At 42.2% G+C, this 20,315-nt stretch overlaps 1 protein-coding gene and 1 long non-coding RNA gene across 2 annotated transcripts in view; one reads left to right on the top strand and one right to left on the bottom strand.

The window, feature by feature from the left end:
* Window positions 1–1,038: 1,038 nt before the first annotated feature.
* LOC114234399 (uncharacterized) lies at window positions 1,039–20,314 on the top strand. Its single transcript, XR_003620592.2, has 4 exons — window positions 1,039–1,126; window positions 11,050–11,126; window positions 19,670–19,711; window positions 20,165–20,314. It is a non-coding gene; the product is annotated as an uncharacterized LOC114234399 (long non-coding RNA).
* Window positions 14,796–20,315, bottom strand: part of ITGB3 (integrin subunit beta 3) — a 49,532-nt gene continuing 44,012 nt past the window's right edge. The window contains exons 14-15 of the mRNA XM_008149453.3: window positions 16,423–16,589; window positions 14,796–14,861 (exon numbers count right to left, since the gene is read on the bottom strand). Of these exons, the coding sequence (XP_008147675.1) occupies window positions 14,796–14,861; window positions 16,423–16,589 (233 nt within the window). The remainder of the gene's footprint in view (window positions 14,862–16,422; window positions 16,590–20,315) is intronic.

Below are 20,315 nucleotides of genomic sequence, written 5' to 3'. Positions count from 1 at the left end.
AATTACAGCAGGAAGGTTAGGGAGAGGTGGGGGAGATAAGAGATCAACCGAAGGACTTGTATGCATGCATATAAGCATAACCAATAGACGCAAGACACTGGGGGGTGAGGGCAAGTATGGGAGTGGGGTGGCAGGGGGCAATGGGAAGATATGTACACATGTAATATCTTAATAAAAAATATGGGGGGGATTTAAAAAATAAAAAAAGAAAGAAAGAAAAATGTTATAGCCCTTCCAAAATACTTACCTGTTTATATCTTGGATACCTGTTTAGTAGTAAGTAGATTTCTCCTGGGTTTCCTTCTGGGAGATCCCTCTGAAACCCATGTGATTTATTATGAAACCATAGGTCTTTCTTAAAAGTAGGAATAGGAGTGGGATACAATGCTGTTTTGCTACCCTACATCCTCCTGAATGGACTCAACCACTATGGCCTCCCTAGTCCCTCTTTTCCACTCTGTATAGTTAGAGTTAGGGCCTATGGATCAGAAGCTGGGATGGTAGGGCTTCCCACTTTTATTGTTGGTTTTATCTCTGCAATGATCTTTTCAAAATGTAGAGTGTATTAGGTGGTTCATTGAGAAGAAAAACTGGGTTGCTGACTTAGGAATATTAGACGATTATATACTATTAAACTGTGAAGAAAAAGTCCCTGGTTAGAGTTCCATCAATTTTCCAGGTCTTCATCTCAGAACCTAGAAAACAGTTGTTTCTAAACAACTCAAGGGCATGTGCTGAAAATCTGGAAACCTACCACAGAGCTGGCACTCCGGAGAGGATCACAATTTAGGCACTTGAAAGGTGCTGTGAAGTCATCCTCATGGCTCAAAATTATCATTCCTTTAAAAAACTACTTTCAACATCTCATAGAGATTATACATTTTTTTTTTAAAAAAAGGACTGTGTAGATTCCCACAAAATTCATATATTTACCTATTTTTAGACCATGCTACTTACCACTTCTGGGCTTCAATCAGATCAAGAATCCCATAAAGGGTTTGTTCCATCATACAACTGTGACCTCATTCACTTCTCAGACACAGGCTCAGGGTGAGAATGACCCACAAACTCCTTCTAGCTTTAGAGCAACTGTGTTTTCAATGTGGTTCATTCAGCACCCTGGAAGGTATGTGTGGGTATAAATTACAAAATCAGAATGTTGACACCATTGGGATTTCAGAGAAGTCGAATTAAAAAAAAATACTGTATTAATATATTTTCACATTAAACATTAGTGAATTGAAAATTGTTCAGGTAAACATTTTACCCAACACCTTGTTTGAATGGTGATTAAGAACAATTTCATTGATTAAGCTTAGGAAGAGGGACCAAAAAATCAAACTCTTATTGGTTTGTAGTTTATAGTATTATTGGAAAGAGAACTTGAAAAAGAGCAATTAAAGAAAGGATTATGATTGTTTTAATCAGAAACTTTAATATTCAAGATCTAATATGTCTCACGGTATTATTTATGTATTCCCCAGCACAGGAATTAGGAGTGTGTTTTGTTTTTCATAGTAGCCACGCTGATGGGTGTGAGGTGATACCTCAGTGTGGTTGGATTTGCATGACCCTAATGATTAGTGATGTTGAGTATCTTTTCACATGATTGTTGGCTATTTGTATATCTCCTGTGGAAAAATGTCTATTCATGTCTTTTGTCCACTTTTTAATAGGTTTTTATTGTTGTTGTTGAGGTATAGTTCTTTATATATTCTGGATATTAACTTGTAATCAGATATGTAATTTGCAAGTATTTTCTTCCATTCTATAGGTTGCCTTTTCATTCTGTTGTCTATGTTCTTTGATGCACAGTTTTAGATTTTTATGTAGTCCAATTTATCTATTTTTACTTTTATTGCCTGTGCTGTTTGTGTCATCTAAGAAATCACAGCCAAATCCAATGTTATAAAGTTTTTCTCCTATGTTTTCTTTGAAGAGTTTTATAGTTTTAGGTCTTATGTGTAGGGAGAAGTAAAATTTTATATGTAGCTCTGAGGGAGGAATAGTCTAGAATGAAAGAAGAGCAAAAGCATGTAGAGTAAGCATAGATTAGGAGACAAGGAACAGTTCAGCCACATTAGAGGAATGGATTACATGAAGATAGTAGGAGCAAAAAAGATTAAGTATATTGGTTTGGGGTTGGTTATTAGTACAGAGATGACAAATTTCATCCCCACACAAGTTTAATTTGGCTTATACATCTTTTAAAAAGCTTTTTAATTTCATAAGTGAACACATGCCTAAATTAACTATGCCTTTTCATGAAAAAATCCAAAAACTAGAAAACATAAGGCCCACATTCCTGCTTAGCAATAATTGGCGGGAAAAGCAACGGTTACCTCTTTAAATCGAACTTAAGATTTCCTGATTGCCACAATCCCTGTCCATTTTTTTCTAGTCTCTTATACCAAGCATGTCACTCATTTAACTTGGTTTTTGTAGACACGTGTACATCTTGATTGTTAAGCTAAGGGAATCTGGACTTTATTAGTATTGAGGAATCCTGAAGATATCTGAGTAGAGTTGTTGCATGAATATATCTGTTTTCTATGGGAATTAATTCAACCACATCAAAGAATTGCCTAGGCTCATTGCCTAGGAAGTAAATTAGATGGGGCAGACTATCTGGGATTAGGCTCTTATGTAGTACTTTTTCATGTTATTTTATTTTTCTCACATGTTTTTTCACTTGAGGAGTAAGGGTATTTTTCCCATTGATTTTTAGAGAGTGGGAAGGAGTGGGGGAATGGGAGAGAGGAAAGAAACATCGATGTGAGAAGAGTCATTGATTGGTTGCCTCCCCCATGTGCCCTGACCGGGGACAGGGATGGAACCTGCAACCCAGGTACATATGTACCCTTAACTGGGAATTGAACCCACAACCCTCCAGTGTGCAGGCTGATGCTCTAAACACTTAGCAACATCAGCCAGGGCTGCAGTACTTTTCATTAAACAAGAAAAAGGAGTTCTATGGGAAGAGGTTATGTCTCAATGTTGTTTATAATTTGTGAACTCTGAAAATCCAATATCTTAGGTAATGTCTACTTCATCCTTGCAGTTAAAGATATATGAGCCTTAATGAGAAGAGAATCTCACTAGTTGTAATTATACCGAGTGGCCAGATTATCATGATCTCTGAACGCATAATAATCTGGCAGCTCAGTGTGTGTGTGTGTGTATATATTAGAGGCCCGGTGCATGAATTTGTGCATGGGTGGGGTCCGGCCAGCCTGGCCAGGGGGAGGGGACAAGGGCGGTTGGCCGACCTGCCTGCTGGTCGAACTCCTGGTGGAAGGGACAATTTGCATATTAGCCTTTTATTATATAGGATATACACTGAGTGGCCAGATTATTATGCATTCAGAGATCATCATAATCTGGCCACTCAGTGTACATTTGCCGAGTATTCCATTGTTTAAATGTACCACAGTTTTTTATCCACTCATCTGCTGATGGGCACTTGGGCTGTTTCCAAATCTTAGCTATTGTAAATTGTGCTGCTATGAACACAGGAGTGCATATATTCTTTCTGATCAATGTTTTGGGTTTCTTAGGACATATTCCTAGAAGTGGGATCACTGGGTCAAATGGGACTTCCATTTTTAATTTTTTGAGGAAACCCTATACTGTTTTCCACAGTGACTGCACCAGTTTACATTCCCACTCACAGCAGTGTACTAGGGTTCCTTTTTCTCCACAACCTCACCAACACTTGTCGTTTATTGATTTGTTGATGATAGCCATTCTGGCAGGTGTGAGGTGATAGTGATATCTCAATGTCGTTTTGATTTGCATCTCTCGCATGATTAGTGACTTTGAGCATTTTTTTCATATGTCTCTTGGCTTTCTGTAGGTCCACTTTGGAGGTATCTTTTGCCCACATTTTTTAATTGGATTGTTTGTCTACCTTAAGTTGTATGAGTTCCCTATATATTTTGGAGATTAACCCCTTTTCAGATGTTTCATTGGCAAATATGTTCTCCAATGTAGTGAGCTCTCTTGTTATTTTGTTGATGGTTTCTTTTGCAGTGCAGAAGCTTTGTATTTTAATGTAGTCCCATTTGTTTATTTTCTCCTTTGTTTCCACTGTCCTGGGAGATGTATTGGTAAACATATTGCTACGAGAGATGTCAGATTTTGGTGCCTATGGTTTCTTCTAGGACTTTTATGGTTTCACATCTTACAGTTAAGTCTTTTTCCATGTTTCCAGATCATGGCTATTGTAAACAATGCTGCTATGAACATAGGGGTGCATATATTCTTTCTGATAGGTGTTTTGGGATTCTTAGGATATATACCCTTTTGATCGCTGGTTCAAAAAGCAGTTCCATTTTTTAATTTTTTAAGGAAACTCCATACCGTTTTCCACAGTGGCTGCACCAGTCTGCATTCCCACCAACAGTGCACTAGGGTTCTCTTCTCTCTATATCCTCGCCAGCACTTGTTGTTAGTTGATTTATTGATAGTCGCCATTCTGACTGGTATGAGGGGATACCTCATTGTAGTTTTTATTTGCTTCTTTCTAATTATTAGAAAAAGTAAGATTTGAAACTTCCTACAGTAACAATAAACTACCTTCTAAATGTACTTATACATAAAGAAAAACTCTAGTTAATGAGGCAGAATAATGAAAAATTATTGGTATAGTTTGGATCAAATCATTATAAAAATATGAGGATTTAGAGTCAATATAGTATACACCTATGACCCTTACATTTTATGGTGAGCTACTTATTAGCAAAGACTGCCTTTGTCATCTTAGCACAGTTATAGTTTAACATAAAACCTGGTATGGTCAAGGCTCAATAAATGTTATTGATTAAACTGGAAGGTGGGGGAAAATACAAACAGCTGAAACCAGAAATTCTGCATATGCATACTCAGGTTTAGTCACTAGATGGCATTAAATATTTTAAAAATCATTTTATACCTAGAAAATGTCTTGAATATATAGAATTCCTCATAATATCCCAATGTTAGAATGGGTAAAAACATTTCTAAAAATTTTCTAAGGCCACATATAAAGGTTTTATGTACATATGATGACTTTCAAAAAATATTTTTTTTTATTGATTTCAAAGAGGAAGGGAGAGGGAGAGAGATATAGAAATATTAATGAGAGAGAATCACTGATTGGTTGCTTCCTACACACACCCCATTGGGGATTGAGCCCACAACCAGGGCATGTGCCCTGACCGGGATCGAACTCTGACCTTCTGGTTCATAGGTCAATGCTCAACCACTGAGCCACTCTGGCTGGGCGGTATGATGAACTTTTGATAACCCTAGTCCTTTGCCTACCTCACTGAACAACAACAACAAAAAAACCCACAAAAACTAATGCGCTGCATGAGATAAGGCACAGCCTATTTCCTATTCCCAAGAAACTTTGAGGAGTTTACTTCAAGGGGCACCATATCACTATTTAAACCATTAAATACTTTGGCCAAATTTGTCCCAAGAAACTTTGAGGAGTTTACAAAGCCAATTTTTTGGAGACTGTAAAAAAAAAAAAAAAAAAAAGAGAGTCCTTGAAAAATTCTATGGGAATGTTAGAGTTAGTGAAGATTTACACTCCTTAACAGGAATATGGAATTTTCTAAAGCAATAAATTTCCTTATTTTTTATAATGTCTATTTGAAACATAGAAAGAGTACTTGCAAACTATATTAGTTATGAAGCTTGATAACCACCAAACACCTGTGAACCCACCATTGAAAAACATTATTATAATACCACTAGAGGCCCAATGCATGAAATTCGTGCAAGAGTAGGCCTTCCTTCCCCTGGCCACCGGTAGGCACCCAGGAACCGGGCTTCCCTCGCAGCCCAGGCTTCATCCGGAAGGTCCTCCAGAAGGACGGCCGGTCTAATTAGCATATTACACTTTTATTATTATAGATTTCATCTGCTTCTGTGCTTTTCCCATTTCATTCTCCTGCTTGCTCCATAAAGAGCACACTACTGATTTTTAAAAATTTACCAACCTCTTGCCCTAGCCAGTTTGGCTCTGCGGATAGAGCCTCCACCTGCGGACCAAAGGGTCCTGGGTTCAATTCTGGTCAAGGGCACATACCTCGGTTGCAAGCTCCTCCCCGGCCTGGGCCCTGGTGAGGGCTTGTGTAGGAGGCAACCAATCAGTGTGTTTCTCTCACATTGATGTTTCTCTCTCTGTCTTTCCCTCTTTATTCCACTCTCCCTAAAAATCAATGAAAAAATATCCTCTGGTGAGGATTAACAACAACAACAAAAATTTACCAACCTCTTGCTTTTTACACATAATTTTAAACAGGATAAACAAATTCTTCCTTAATTTTGTTTTCAAGCGTTATAAAATTGTTATAAGCAATCTGAGACTTGCTTTTTCATTCAATATTATATTTCTAAGAATCATCCATATAGTATATTGCTATTATTCACTTTCACCGCTAGTATTCCATTAAATACCAATTGTATGTACCACAACTTATTGTTTGGAGGGTTTTTTGTTGTTGTTAATCCTCACCCCAGGATATGTTTCCATTGGTTTTTAGGGAGAGTGGGAAGGAGAGGAAGAGACAGAGAGAGAGAGAAACATCGATGTGAGAGAGACACATCGATTGGTGGCCTCCTGCATGCCCCTACGTGGCCCAGGGCCAGGATGGAACCTGCAACCGAGGTATCTGCCCTTGACCAGAATCTAACCCGCCACCCTTCAGTCCCTCCCGCCCAAGGAGCTATACCCTGAGCCAAAACGGCTAGGGCTGTCTTGTTTGTTCATTTTTGCTATTGAGATCGGTGCTGCTGAGAGCCTTCTTGAACATGTCTCCTTGCACATTAGATTTTCTGCGATTTATAGGTAAGAGTGGATCTTCTAAGCCATGGGTTATGAAAACCTTAAGCAATACTGCATAATGTTTTTCAAAGTTGTTTTACCCCTTTCACCACGTTTACTACTTGGATTAACAGACTTCTTAATCTGTGCCAATTTGGTTGGCATAAAAAGGTTATGGGTGACTACGGTCTCCGCTTAACAAAGACTGAGTGAACATCCTCTTCACCCAAGGACCTGTGCCCTGGAGGATGCCCGCAGGCCCTGCCCTCAGGAAGCTGCCAAGTGCTCTCTCCCTGACGGTCAAGGCGTCCGCCCAAGGAGTGGGGACGCTTCCCAAGCACGGGGACCCCTCCCTCCTAGAACGACCACCACGGGTGAACGACCGCCGGATCCGCCCGTGGTCCCTCACTAGGCCCCTTGACTGTCTGGCTCTGTCTCCGACTAAGTCACCTCGGGCCCTTTATGGAACCTTCTCTCTCCTTCGTAAATGTTCCACGTCCTCCCTCGCACCATGTGGCACTCGCCTCCCTCAGCCTCGGAAGCTCTTCCTTCCCTTGGCTTCAGCAAGTCTGGCCTCCCCACCTCTGTCCCCTGAGAGCCCCACTTTCGGCCCCTTGGGTTCCCCGGGTTCCCTCCCTCCCTCCCTCCCACCACCCTCACTCCTCGGTGCCACCAGCGCCCGAAACCCAGTTCCCAGGCGCCTGGGGTCCTCACCTCCAGTCCCAGAGCTCCTCGCTCTGCAGCCTTCACGCGCTTCCGCTCAGTGATGCCCCGCCCAGGTCACCTGACCCAGCTCGAGGCCCCGCCCATTGAGCGCCTCCGCCAGGGGCCCCTGGGCCAGAGCGAGGGCTCAGCTCTGCACAGACTGGACTGCCCGATGCGTTGGGGTCTAACCCAACTATAAGGGTTAGTTAAGGGTCTGTGACCTCAACTATAGTGGCGGGCTTCTCTCTGCGTGCTTTTCTTCCCGCCCTGGGCCTCCATTGCGCCCTCCATCCTTCATGCTCCCTATTCACACAGCTCTGTTCATTCTCTGGCCCTCTGTTTCGCCCTAGTTTGGCCCCATTTCAATATTACTTCTTGTCCATCTTTTATTTTATTTTATTTTATTTTATTTTATTTTATTTTTATTTTTTTATTTTATTGATTTTTTACAGAGAGGAAGGGAGAGGGATAGAGAGTTAGAAACATCGATGAGAGAGAAACACCGACCAGCTGCCTCCTGCACACCCCCTACTGGGCATGTGCCCGCAACCAAGGTACATGTCCTTGACCAGAATCGAACCTGGGACCTTTCAGTCCGCAGGCCGACGCTCTATCCAATGAGCCAAACCGGTTTCGGCGGTCTTTTATATATATACATATATATATATAATCATTGATGTTTCTATCTCTCCCTCTCCCTTCCTCTCTGAAATCAGTGATTTCAGAGAGGAAGGGAGAGGGAGAGATAGAAACATCAATGATAAGAGAGAATCATTGATTGGCTGCCTCCTGCACGCCCCCTACTGGGGAATCAAGGCGCAACCCGGCCATGTGCACTTGACCGGAATTGAACCAGGGACTCTTCAGTCTGCAGGCTGCTGCTCTATCCATTGAACCAAAAGGGCTAGGGCTCTTCTTGTCCATCTTTGAATACTTCCCACCTTGCTCTTTTTCTAAACCATTCCATCCTTCTTGGTTCTTCTGCTCAAAAGTGAGCAGCAGCTTGAAGCCATTTGTCCCATTGCTTTGCTGACATTTGTTCCAGGCTTCAGAAGACTAATCCTTATTTTTGGGAGACAAAGGGGTTTTCTGTTTGTTTGTTTTTGTTTTAATCAACTTCTCTTTTCTTGCTTCCTGCAAATGAAATGATACTAGTAAAAGACAAAGCGTGTGGGGTGTTTTTTTCTGGTTTTCCCTAATTATGATGTCGTTAAAAGGTTGTGTAAAGCCAGTTTGGGGATGTTAATCATTTGCAAGATTTGCTAAAGTTGCAAATGCTCTGTCAAGCAAAGGGTGTTTTGAAAATATTTTCTTCCAAAAGCCCACAATTTAAAGTATCTTTTCTTTAAAAACATATAGGTAATTTGTTCACATGAATTGATCCAACCTGAGCTCTCCATTATTTACACTGTGGTAAATAGCATGGGCTTTATAGACAGATCTATCCAAGTTCAAATCCTATTTATTTAATGAATGCAGTGGGGCAAATTACTTATGCTCTCTCAGTCTCAATTTTCTCATTCTTCCAGGATTGTGATAATTAAAAATTGTATATGCGCTCAATAAATGTTACAATAGTTAATTCCTTCAGTGATGCTACTTTGTAGGCATTCTTTAGTACTTTTAAAGAAATATATGTTTACTGATTTTGAGAAGAATGGAGAGGTAAAGAGAGAAACATCAATGATGAGAGAGATTCATTGATCGGCTGCCTCCTGCATGTCCCCAACTGGGGATTGAGCCCACAACCTTGGGCATGTGCCCTGACCAGGAATTGAACCATGACCTCTTGGTTCATAGGTCAATGCTCAACCACTGAACCAAACAGGCCAGGGTGAAAACATAGTATTTATTCTGATCAGCCATGTGCCCAACTAAAAATTAGGAGTTTTAATATTATGTGAGAAGGGGAAAACATATATGGGGGCACATGGGTGATTATAAGGGTCAGGAAAAGTCCAGCATACATCCATCAACATTTTTTCTTTCTTAACAAAGTATTTCCACTGACCCCCAATGATATTACACACCCATTACCCTGGCCTCGCCCAAGAATAATGCCAATTGTGTATGAGTCATGGGAAAACCCAACTAATATATTAGGTAAAACACAATGAATGGTGAAACTTTTTCCTTACAAAGTTCTTTTCAAGGACACCAATGGAGGTTTTGCCCTTTAAAGGCTCTTAGATATCCTAAATGCTGCTTCCTATATACTTACCTTCTGTGTACATTCTTTGGTGTATTGTCAAAAAATACACAACTGATGAAAATGTTTCCTCTAGGCAAGAGGTTGGAGAGACATTATGACAGCAGCTTCATGGAACACAATCATGTTTCCTGACCTATAATTTTCCTTTCACATAGAAGCCATTCTCATTAAGTGGATTTGAATTTTTTTATTTACCAATATGGTTAACCTTGATCACAAGCATTTATTATTATTGTTGTTGTTGTTTTTTATTTCAGAGAGGAAGGGGGAGGGAGAGAGAGAGAGAAACATCAATGATGAGAGAGAATCATTGATTGGATGCCTCCTGCACGCCTCCTACTGGGGATTGAGCCCGCAACCAGGACAACAAGTACTAAATGGCTTTTTTGTTTGTTTGTTAATCCTTACACAATTTTTTCCATTGGTTTTAGAAAGAGTGGATGGGAAGGAGGGAGAAACAGAGAGAGAGAGAGAGAGAGAGAAACATTGATGTGAGAGAGACACATCGATTGGTTGCCTCCTGCATGCGCCCCAACCAGGGCCAAGGATCAAACCTGAAACCCAGGTACATGCCTTTGACCAGAATCAAACCCCAGACCCTTTGGTGTGCAGACCAATCCTCTAAACACTTAGCAACACTGTTCAGGGCCTAAATGGCTTATTTGCTATTTCTTCCTCACATCAGTATGAAAAATGAGTGCACTGAAATTCCAAGACAATCTTCTTGTAATTGGTCCCAGTGGTTATTAGATGGCTGTTACTCTGGAGTCAGACTACAAAGGCCAAGAGTTAAGGGATTACAAATGACTTCACATATAGCTTTTCAGTTAGTTTTCACATAAGGCCTTCCATTTTCATCCAGACATTTAGTCATCAGTTACCAAAATGTAAATAAAACAGTGGGTCTTACAAAATTTCATCATAAAAGGACTCAGTCTTATGTTCACATAATCTTTTTATGCCATGCACTCTATTGTGTTTAAAAAAACTTACATTATAAGGAATGCAAGACTCAAAGGCAACAATTCTGTTATGAGTGTTCTGTAAAATACTTCAATCCCACTCTGCTGGCGCTCAATACATTTTAAATAGTAACAAGTGAACTTACATATTCTAAAGTCTTATTCTGGCATCCTATTGGATGACAACGTTAATGATGAAGATTTCAATCCCATCTCCCGTGAATATGTGTTTGTGAGAGTATTTTCTTGCTTCAGCTTGGTACACATAAAAGGTTTTCTTACATGCCTGCGAAGTATTTTGTTAGCTGCCCTCTCCTCCCTGTGATTCTGATCTATTACTTTTTTTTTTTTAGTTTTTCATGGGAATTTGTGGCTGTGAGTGAACCCAAGAGCTTCTGATCACTTAACTTGGAAAATGGGTTTTCATTTTGTGAGTATTTGGTTTTCTTAATCAGCCAAGGTATGTTCTTAATCTTTTAGTAACTGAGCTGACTTACTGGAAATTCCTTTCTAAGGCCAGAACAATAGGGATGTGAAGCCTTAAATCAGTGATTCTCAAACTTGAGCGTTTAACAGAATCACCAAGAGGGCTTATTAAGACACAAAATGCTGGGTCCACTCCCAGATTTCCTGATTCAGTGGTTCTGGGGTGAGGCCTGTGAATTTTCATTCCTAACAAGTTCCCGGGTAATACTGATGCTGACGGTCCTGGGAGCACATTTTGAGACCCACTGCCTTAAATAAAAGGGCATTTAAATGGTCCTGTAAATAATTTACCATTAAGCCTTATTTTACCAGTTCATGCTTCCTGTAAACAGAACCTAGACTAAATCGACAGACTATTCTGTTGAGGCTACGCAAGTTCCTAAAAATCCCCAATTAGAAAAAAAAAAAAAAAAAAGTAACTCTTAGAACAGGAATAGCCTACTCGTTTTGAAAATGTTATTCAAGTCTAAAGAAAAGCTCTCGGTTCTGAAGCGGACTGTAGTTTCAGTAGTAATCATTCTGTTGCATTTGGAAACATGCTTGTTCTAAAATAATCATTATTTTCACCCAAAGGAAACAGAAATAACAACACAGGAAGCACGGGGCAGCCTTAGGCCACTTCTTTTTGGAAAACACATTTAATTCATTGTTGCACAACTCAAACAGAGGAGGTGGTTAGGAAGTCAGGAAAGCACTTAAGTCACTTTGACCAGAAATACTTAATGGAGAGAAGTATCTTGAAATCATGGGTGGGCTAGGAATATCTGAATGATAAAGAACTGACTCCTTACGTGACAACTTGTCAGGAATGTTCAAAGTTTCCCATTACTGTCCACAGACCCTGAAACTGATGATGAAATATCTCCAAAAGAGCGGAGCACGAATGGCCTTTTTGTGCTGTTGTCTGATGCCAAAATACTACTTAGATGTTCACCCCACATGATTCCAAAACTCACTGCTATATGCTCTCTCCTGAACACACTACAGGTTCCCCCACATATAGACAAACAGTGCTGGTCTTCAAGGCCTATGAGCCTTATTCTAGAAGCTCACACAAGATTCCCATTGATGTTTTAGTCTATTTGATACATATTCTTTCTCCTTTGATATAGTTTCTTTATATAAGCCATCTTACCTAAAGAAAATGTACTACTACTCTGATGAACTCTTGTCTCCATAGCTGAAGGTTACAGTTAGGTTCTAAACTTCTTGGATTCCTTATCCATCCCTCATTTATCCCTCCGCTATGTTACCATCCCCTACACAGTGGTCGGCAAACTGCGGCTCCCGAGCCACATGCGGCTCTTTGGCCCCTTGAGTGTGGCTCTTCCACAAAATACCACGGCCTGGGCGAGTCTATTTTGAAGAAGTGGCATTAGAAGTTTAAGTTTAAAAAATTTGGCTCTCAAAAGAAATTTCAATCATTGTACTGTTGCTATTTGGCTCTGTTGACTAATGAGTTTGCCAACCACTGCCCTACAGTAAAGGGTAATCCGTGGCTCAGACAGGGCTCAGTCATTTTCCCCATTCCTAATTCCAAAGCTTATTCTCAAGGTTAACACCTGGATACAAACCATACACTTCAGCTGCTTCTTATGGATGCCTCTTCCCTAATATGTGGATGCAAATGTGTGCAAAGTGAACTAAGAAATAGGAACTAAGTGGAGCTTAAAGACTACAGTGTCAGGAGATGTAACAGCTAACAAAAGTTGGAGAAGAGGCTCTAAGACAGGATAGAATGAGGCTTTTTCATTGAATAATGTGATGTGGAATGACATCTGCTCTTGCCAAAGCATCTCTCTCCCAACTAAACAAATAAACAAGATCAACATCCCACAGAAACTTCGTGGTGAGTTTGATCTCAAAGTAAGTCCCAACATCTTAGCATTCTGACACTAACAGAGACCTTCTAGACTGACTGGTCCAAACCCATCGTTTTTCAAACTAGAAAACTGAGCCTCAGGGAGAACAAAGTGACTTGCCTTAATTAAGGTTAAAGATTCCTTAACTGCAACACTGAGGCCAGGTCTTAGATTTTCTGATCATCAGATCACTGTTTATAGATCCTCCCCTTTTTCTTGGGGACTGAGAGGGTAGTTGTTAATGTAAACACCAATGGAGCAACTGCTATTGCTGTTGCCCATTTCCCTCCTCCTCAGGAAAGGACCAGCATGTCCATGCGTCCATCCCCACAGGCTTCCAGGATAAGAAAGCCTTTACAGATCCCGCAACTGGGCAGTGACTTGCTCTGAGTGATGCCACGTGGCGCTGTCTGTATCCAGCCAAAGTCTGTGTGGCTTTTTTATACTCTCCTTCCTTGTCATCAAATAAAATTACAAATATAATACAAGTGTGTTTATATACATGTTCCTTTAGTTTAAGCCTCATTGTGGTTTCAGGTGCCCCAATGAGAAAAAAGAAAAGAAAATTGCACTTGTGACCTCTCAGATTAACGACTGAGTTAAAATGAGGTTGCCCAGCCCGAGGGAGAATAGGCCACACATGCTGATACAACTGGCCCATCATTTCACCCTGGCACTTATGCCCAGCACAGACTCAGAGACCCGTGGGAATGACTCCCCAGAGGTAGGTAAAGGCGATCAGCCCGGTGGATGGATTTGGCACATAAAAGCACAGGATAGGGTGTGTGGAAGTGCCTTGGACAAGGGGCAGAAGGCCTGAGGTGGGGCCAGACCTCTGGCCCTAACTATAGCACCCTTTCTGGGAGGAAAAGCTTTTGGTCATGAAAGTCCCAGTTTGCAGCAAACATCTACAGCAGTGAGAATGTGGAAGTAGGAGGTAAGAGGCAGTGCTGGTCCAAGGGTGAAACACTTCTAAATGAACCTCTAGGATGGAGCTGCCAAAGGGACAAATCGGAAGGGTCATTTTGAACTGCGGGACCCTGGCACATTCCCCAGGCCATGCATGACCCCTGGATGGCCCTGCCATCCTCTCTCCCAATAGATCCAAGAATTCGGTAGCCAGGACTCCCCTACTGAGAGAACCATGCTGGATTGAGGTGATAGCAAAAGGCACAGGCAGCTCTGATGATTCGGCTCTCCCCGCTAATTCTCCTTCAGCCTGAGGGAGGGGAAAGGAGACAGGGGAACAGGTGACACAAGACTGCCAAGCCCAGCAGTTCCTGCCATAGCTGCTGAGAGTCAGGCCCAAGAACCATAAACTCAGGGCGGAATCAAAGTCCCGTTCTCTGGAATGAGAGGCCTCAGCCCTGCTCTGTTCTTCAGGGAGAATGGCCGGAGAAGGAAAGCTGGCTTCTCTCTGAGGTAATGAAGAACATCTGCTCAGCTCCGTAGGTCACCCTCAGGTTAAGCAGGAGGAATCCCTGAAGGAGGCGTTCTGAGGACAAAGGCTGAGGAGCTCTGCTTATCTGGGACACGCCACAAGTTTTAAATTACACATTCCCCCACACGCAACCCACTCACATACACTAATGCACAGAGACCCACACTTGCACGCATTCACATTCTCCCACCCCGCCTCACTCCAAATCCCCAATCCCGCCCCACAGACACTGTCCCCCTGTAAACATGATGGTAGAGATGCCCACAATCCTGGGACACTCTGCTAGTGATCTGAGGACGACTGCTTGTCCTTAAGTGCCCCGGTAGGTGATGTTGGTGAAGGTGGATGTGGCCTCTTTATACAGTGGGTTGTTGGCCTGTGGAGAGAATAGAAAAGAGTCTTACAGTGAATCTTCAATTCTACCCTGTCCTCAAGGCTTACTTTCATCTGAGAAATTTGCCCAAGACACCCTTCTCTGGGATACACCATCGGTGAACAGCTTAATGCTCATTGTACTCACACATTCACTCTGAAGACGGGAAGAGAGAGAGAGAGAGAGAGAGAGAGAGAGAGAGAGAGAGAGAGAGAGAGAAGATGGAATGCCATTCTGCCACTATTTCTAAGGGGTTAAATTCATCCCATTCCTTTTTGGTGATTCCAAACATTTCAGAATAGCTTTGAACCATCAGTTCCTCCCTCTCTCCAACACTCTCTCTTTTGCCCTTTTTCCTTTATTGTGACCATGCTGGGGATGTAGGCAGGGAAGAGAGATGTAGAAAGTGGTGTTTGGAACATAGAGGAAAGCTTTTGCACAAGTAACTCTGAATATGTTCTCATCTTATCCCTTCAAGCACTACCTACAAACTGTCATGTTATCAGGAAAAAGGAAGATCCTCACTAGATTTCCCAAATTACTTTCTAGTAAAAAGTGACAAATGCCATAAGGTCTGGTGGCCCTTAGTGGTAGCTTCGAGAAGCACAACACATTCTCACATGCCTCAGAGGCGCAGGATTTCTACATTTTCTGAACAGAAACATCTCAGTTCCTTGGGATCCTGGGGTACAAAGGCCTGAGGACCTCATCCAATGGGAACAAACTTACAGCCTAAACTTAGACAGTAAGGGAGTCAAATGGCCATTTGGAAGGTCCAGAAAAAAGCTGAAATGAAGATGAGCCAAAGGATAATTTAATTTAATTAAGTATATGGAAGGTTCTCAAAAAATGCTTGTTTGGATTCAATTAAGATAAACTGCAGAAAGCACAGAAATGGAGTCTGATTTAGAAGCGATCATCATCATTTGAGAAAACAGAAAAGAATAAGATGGGATGACATCCTGCTACTATTCCTAAGCAATTGACCCAAAAAGGGATAACCTAATTCCCTCCCACTTCTCTGTATTCAGTTTCCTTATCTACAGATGAGTATAAAAATGTTGCCTGTCACATAGGGTTGTTAGAGGGTGAAATAAGTCAATTCATGTACCAGTTCTTGGTACATGGTAACTTCTCAGTAAATGTTAGCTATTTTAATATTTTTTTCCTGTTTGTGTTTAACACGTTAAACCTCATTTGTATATAATGTGTTAGTATATATTCTATATACAGTATATGCCATGTTCTCCGTGTAGGATTCTCAAATTTGTCCTGTCTCCCTCCATTGGAGATTGTTTCCTTTTCATCTCTTCATAGTGTTCACAGCAGAGTCGGGCCCTATCTGTGCTCAGTCAGTACTCACTGATGTGGCCTGTGGTGGTAGAGAGAGAATTAGGTGGTTTCCAGGAGGCGTAAGGACAGTGGAACAGTTAGACCATCTCCCAGTTTCCAGATCAGAGGCTAAATGGAAAACTGCTGGCTGAACCTGGCCACCATAGGCATCTGCTGTGACCACCTCAGGCTCCAAGCCAACAGCTTAAGAAAATCCAGCCCAGTCTCTCACCGTGTCCCATTTTGCTCTGGCTCGTTCTTCCTCAAATTTCGCAAACTCCTTCCGATCATGGATGGTGATGAGGAGCTTCCAGATGAGCAGAGTAGCAAGGCCAATGAGCAGAATGGCCCCCATCACTGAGAGCAGGACCACCAGGATGTCAGGGCCCTTGGGACACTCTGTCAGGAGATAGCACAGAGCAGGGTGGTTGTGATTGGAGCAGGAATCACTTGAACTGGCTACAAATAAGATCTTCTTTTAAAGATCTTATTAATCTTTTTTTTTTTCTTGATTTCAGAAGGAAGGAAAAGGGAGAGAGAGATAAAACATCAATGATGAATCATTGATCAGCTGCCTCCTGCATGCTACCAACTGGGGATCAAGCCAGCAACCTGGACATGTGCCCTGGACTAGAATTGAACCCAAGACCCTCCAGTCTGCAGGCTGATGCTCTATTCATTGAGCCAAATCAACTAGGGCCAAATAAGATCTTCTTGACAAAGTAATAAAGAACTAGAAAAGTCTCTGAAGGAAACAGGACTTACCCCCACCCCCCAAAAATCGATTAATATATAATATTTATTATTAACTTCAGAGAGGAAGGGAGAGGGAGAGAGAGATAGAAACATCAACAATGAGAGAATCATTGATTGGTTGCCTCCTGCATGCCTCACACTGGGGATTAAGCTACAACCCGGGCATGTGCCCTGACCGGGAATCCAATTGGGATCACCTGGGTTCATAGGTCAATGCTCAACCACTTAGCCATGCTGGCCAGGCTCAATTACTACTTAAAAGGAGAGGGAACAACCTTTAGGACAGCAATCATTTGTGCTGAGTGGTTTAAATCAGGCCGTGAGCCTGTCAGAGTCTAGTCTATTCGATGTGGGTTCACACAGTATTTATTAAACATTTATTTTATTTTTTAATTTTTTAAAAATATATTTTATTGATTTTTTACAGAGAGGAAGGGAGAGGGACAGAGAGTTAGAAACTTCCATGAGAGAGAAACCTCGATCAGCTGCCTCCTGCACACCTCCCACTGGGGATGTGACTGCAACCAAGGCACATGCCCTTGACCGGAATCGAACCTGGGACCCTTCAGTCAGCAGGCCGACGCTCTATCCACTAAACATTTATTTTAAAGGCAACATTGGATAATCAGGAGTCTCCCCTTGAAATTTCAGATTCTTCTTTTAAAGAATCCAATGATCTAGAAACACTGAACCTATATTTTTACAGGGCAGCAACTGACGAGGGCTGAGGAGCAGCTGCCCCTTTTATTTATTTATTTGATTTAAATATGTTATTGATTTCAGAGAGAGGAAGAGAGAGGGAGAGAGGAAGAGAAATATCAATGAAGAGAGAGAATAATCAATCGGCTGCCTCCTGCATGCCCCCTACGGGGGATCGAGCCTGCAACCCGGTCATATGCCCTATCGGGAATCGAACCATGACCTCCTGATTCATGGGTTGACACTCAACCACTGAGCCACATTTGCCAGGCACAACTGCCTCTTTTAGATGGGGCATGTTGGCCACAGTCCTCACCACTCACTCTTTTCTCCGCTCAACAGTAGCAAAGTATGGCTTGTCATTGAATCTGGGCTACTGTGTGTGGGCTCTGGAACCAGACTACGTGGGTTTGAATCCTGGTTTACCACTTACTTTGCTATGTGACCTTTGATAAATTAACCTTTCTGGGTGTCTGTTTCCTGTTTTACCATCTTACAATGGAGAAAGTAGCAGCACTGACTTTGAAACCTTGCTATGAGGAATAATTAAGGAATTTAAAGAACTCAGAGCAATGCCTGGCATAGCATTAGTGTGCAGTCAACACCAGCTACCATTATCGGTGGTGTTCTTGTTATACCTGGCTGTTTTCACTCGTTTATTTACTTAGCTCCTGTAAGTATTTGAGCTTGCTACCCTAGTTCAAATATTTACATCCCCGAGGGCTGGGAACCTGATGACCTTTTCAGCATACTTAAGAGACCAGGCGGTCGGCCAACCAAGACAATATTTTGGGTTCCTTCCCAAAATATGGAGTCATCTAAAATCCTAACCCTATTGAGAGCTGACTTCCTCTCCAACCCCAGCCAACAACCAACACAGACAGAGGTGCGTCACCCACGCTGAGGGCCAGGATAAGTATGCTCAGCAGAGCTCCGCTTCCCATAACCCACAAGTGTCTGATGGGTGACCTCACTCCAGCAACTTCTCAGGTGTTATGCAATTAAGTGTTTGTATATATGCCGATTGATGGGTCTGGAGAGGAGGTCACACCCACTTTCCACACTGTCTCCCACCTTCCTCTCTAAACATGCACCCTATGTTCACCACACACTACCCAAAAACAACCACCACCACCAACCCAAGCTGGCCTTTTCCCAAGCCACCAAATTACAACCTGTCTATAATTAAAGGAGCGTCTGGAGAGAAGCTGTGAGGTCCCAGTGTCTGAGTTCCCAGGGGTGAAAGGCTCAGTTCTTCTGGGAAAAACAATTACGAATCCTCCGGAAGATTGAGGGAGGGCCAAGCCCCCCAATCCCAAAGTGAAATCTCTTCAGTTCTGTATGTCAATATGGGCAGGACAAGTAGAATGCCAGGAGGGGTTGGGGATATCTGTTGACCATCTGTCTTGAAAGGCGTGGATGGCAGGCTTCCTGCAGGGGGTCTCTGGAGAGTCCTTCCAGCCACAGTGATGAGGACCCAGGGTGGGGTCAGGAAAGACTGGGTAGGGTTAGCAGATTTGACAAAAGTACAGGAAGTCCAATTAAATTTGAATTCATAACTTTTTAGCATAAGTAGGAACCAAATATTGCAATGACGTACTGTATCTTATCAGGCAATCCTATCCAGGAGCAACGAGGGCCCAGCTAAGGCCTAACACCACTTAGTCAATGCCAAACCCTTTGGCAATCTCTCTCTACTACCCTGCAGTGGCTCGGTCTTTCAAAGAGAGCCTCTGCAAGGGCATGAGTTAGGGAAGAGAACTAAAATAATCTCCTTCTATATTCCAGTAAAATGCTACATTCTACTCAAAGCCAGAACCCCTGAAAATGGTTCGGGTTGGGTGAGAGGAGAGAGAGGCAGAATTTGGAATTTCAAGGCAATAAGACAGGAAGTCTGGGTCTTTGTCCTATCTCCTAATGTGGAGGGAGAGGCCTACTGTCAATAAAGTCAGAAAAGTTACCTCCCCCCAGGGGTTATTCGAACCATCCCGGATTATCAGCATCTTTGTTCTCCACAATTCCAGGTAGAAGGTTCCAGTCTCAGAATACCCAGCCAAAAGATTTTGGTAAGTGACACAGCAGAAGCAACAGCAAGGATTATTGTAGCAAAGAGATGAAGTAATCTGCAAGATTATATACCCAGAGCTAGGTAAATTCGTGAAAACAGCTAGGTATAAAAGCAAGAACATACCATCCTTTTAAAATGAGAAGGGGCAAAGGTACCGATAAGATGGGTATGGGAAACCTATGAAATGGTTTAACCTTTTGCACTCGGATGTCGAGTGTGACTCGACACGGTTAGCATCGGTAGCAGGAATCGAGAAAAAAGCAAGCGAGTGCAAAGGGTTAACACAGATGGATGGGAAAGTATGAGAACATCACATCCAAATAATCCACATCTGCTCTCCACAGGTACTCACCCAGACTTCCCTCTCCCCTTCCCCATGTCAGCTTTCCCTTGAGTCACTAAATAAAACTAAGGTGATGCCCTTTCTTTCTCTTCCTTTTCCCTTATGAAGGGTGAGAGCTCTGGAAAAAGCAGATGAACAATATCACAGATGGGGGCAGCATGCTCTCCTGTACCCATGGCGACAACAACAAGCTGGGTGACATCGATGTAGCAGCCCTTTGCCCACTTTCATCCCCAAAACTGTCCTAAGAGATATCAAG

Source organism: Eptesicus fuscus, chromosome 20 (genome assembly GCF_027574615.1).
Source record: "Eptesicus fuscus isolate TK198812 chromosome 20, DD_ASM_mEF_20220401, whole genome shotgun sequence".
In the NCBI taxonomy this organism is placed as follows: domain Eukaryota; kingdom Metazoa; phylum Chordata; class Mammalia; order Chiroptera; family Vespertilionidae; genus Eptesicus; species Eptesicus fuscus.
This window is presented reverse-complemented; position numbering and strand designations above follow the sequence as displayed.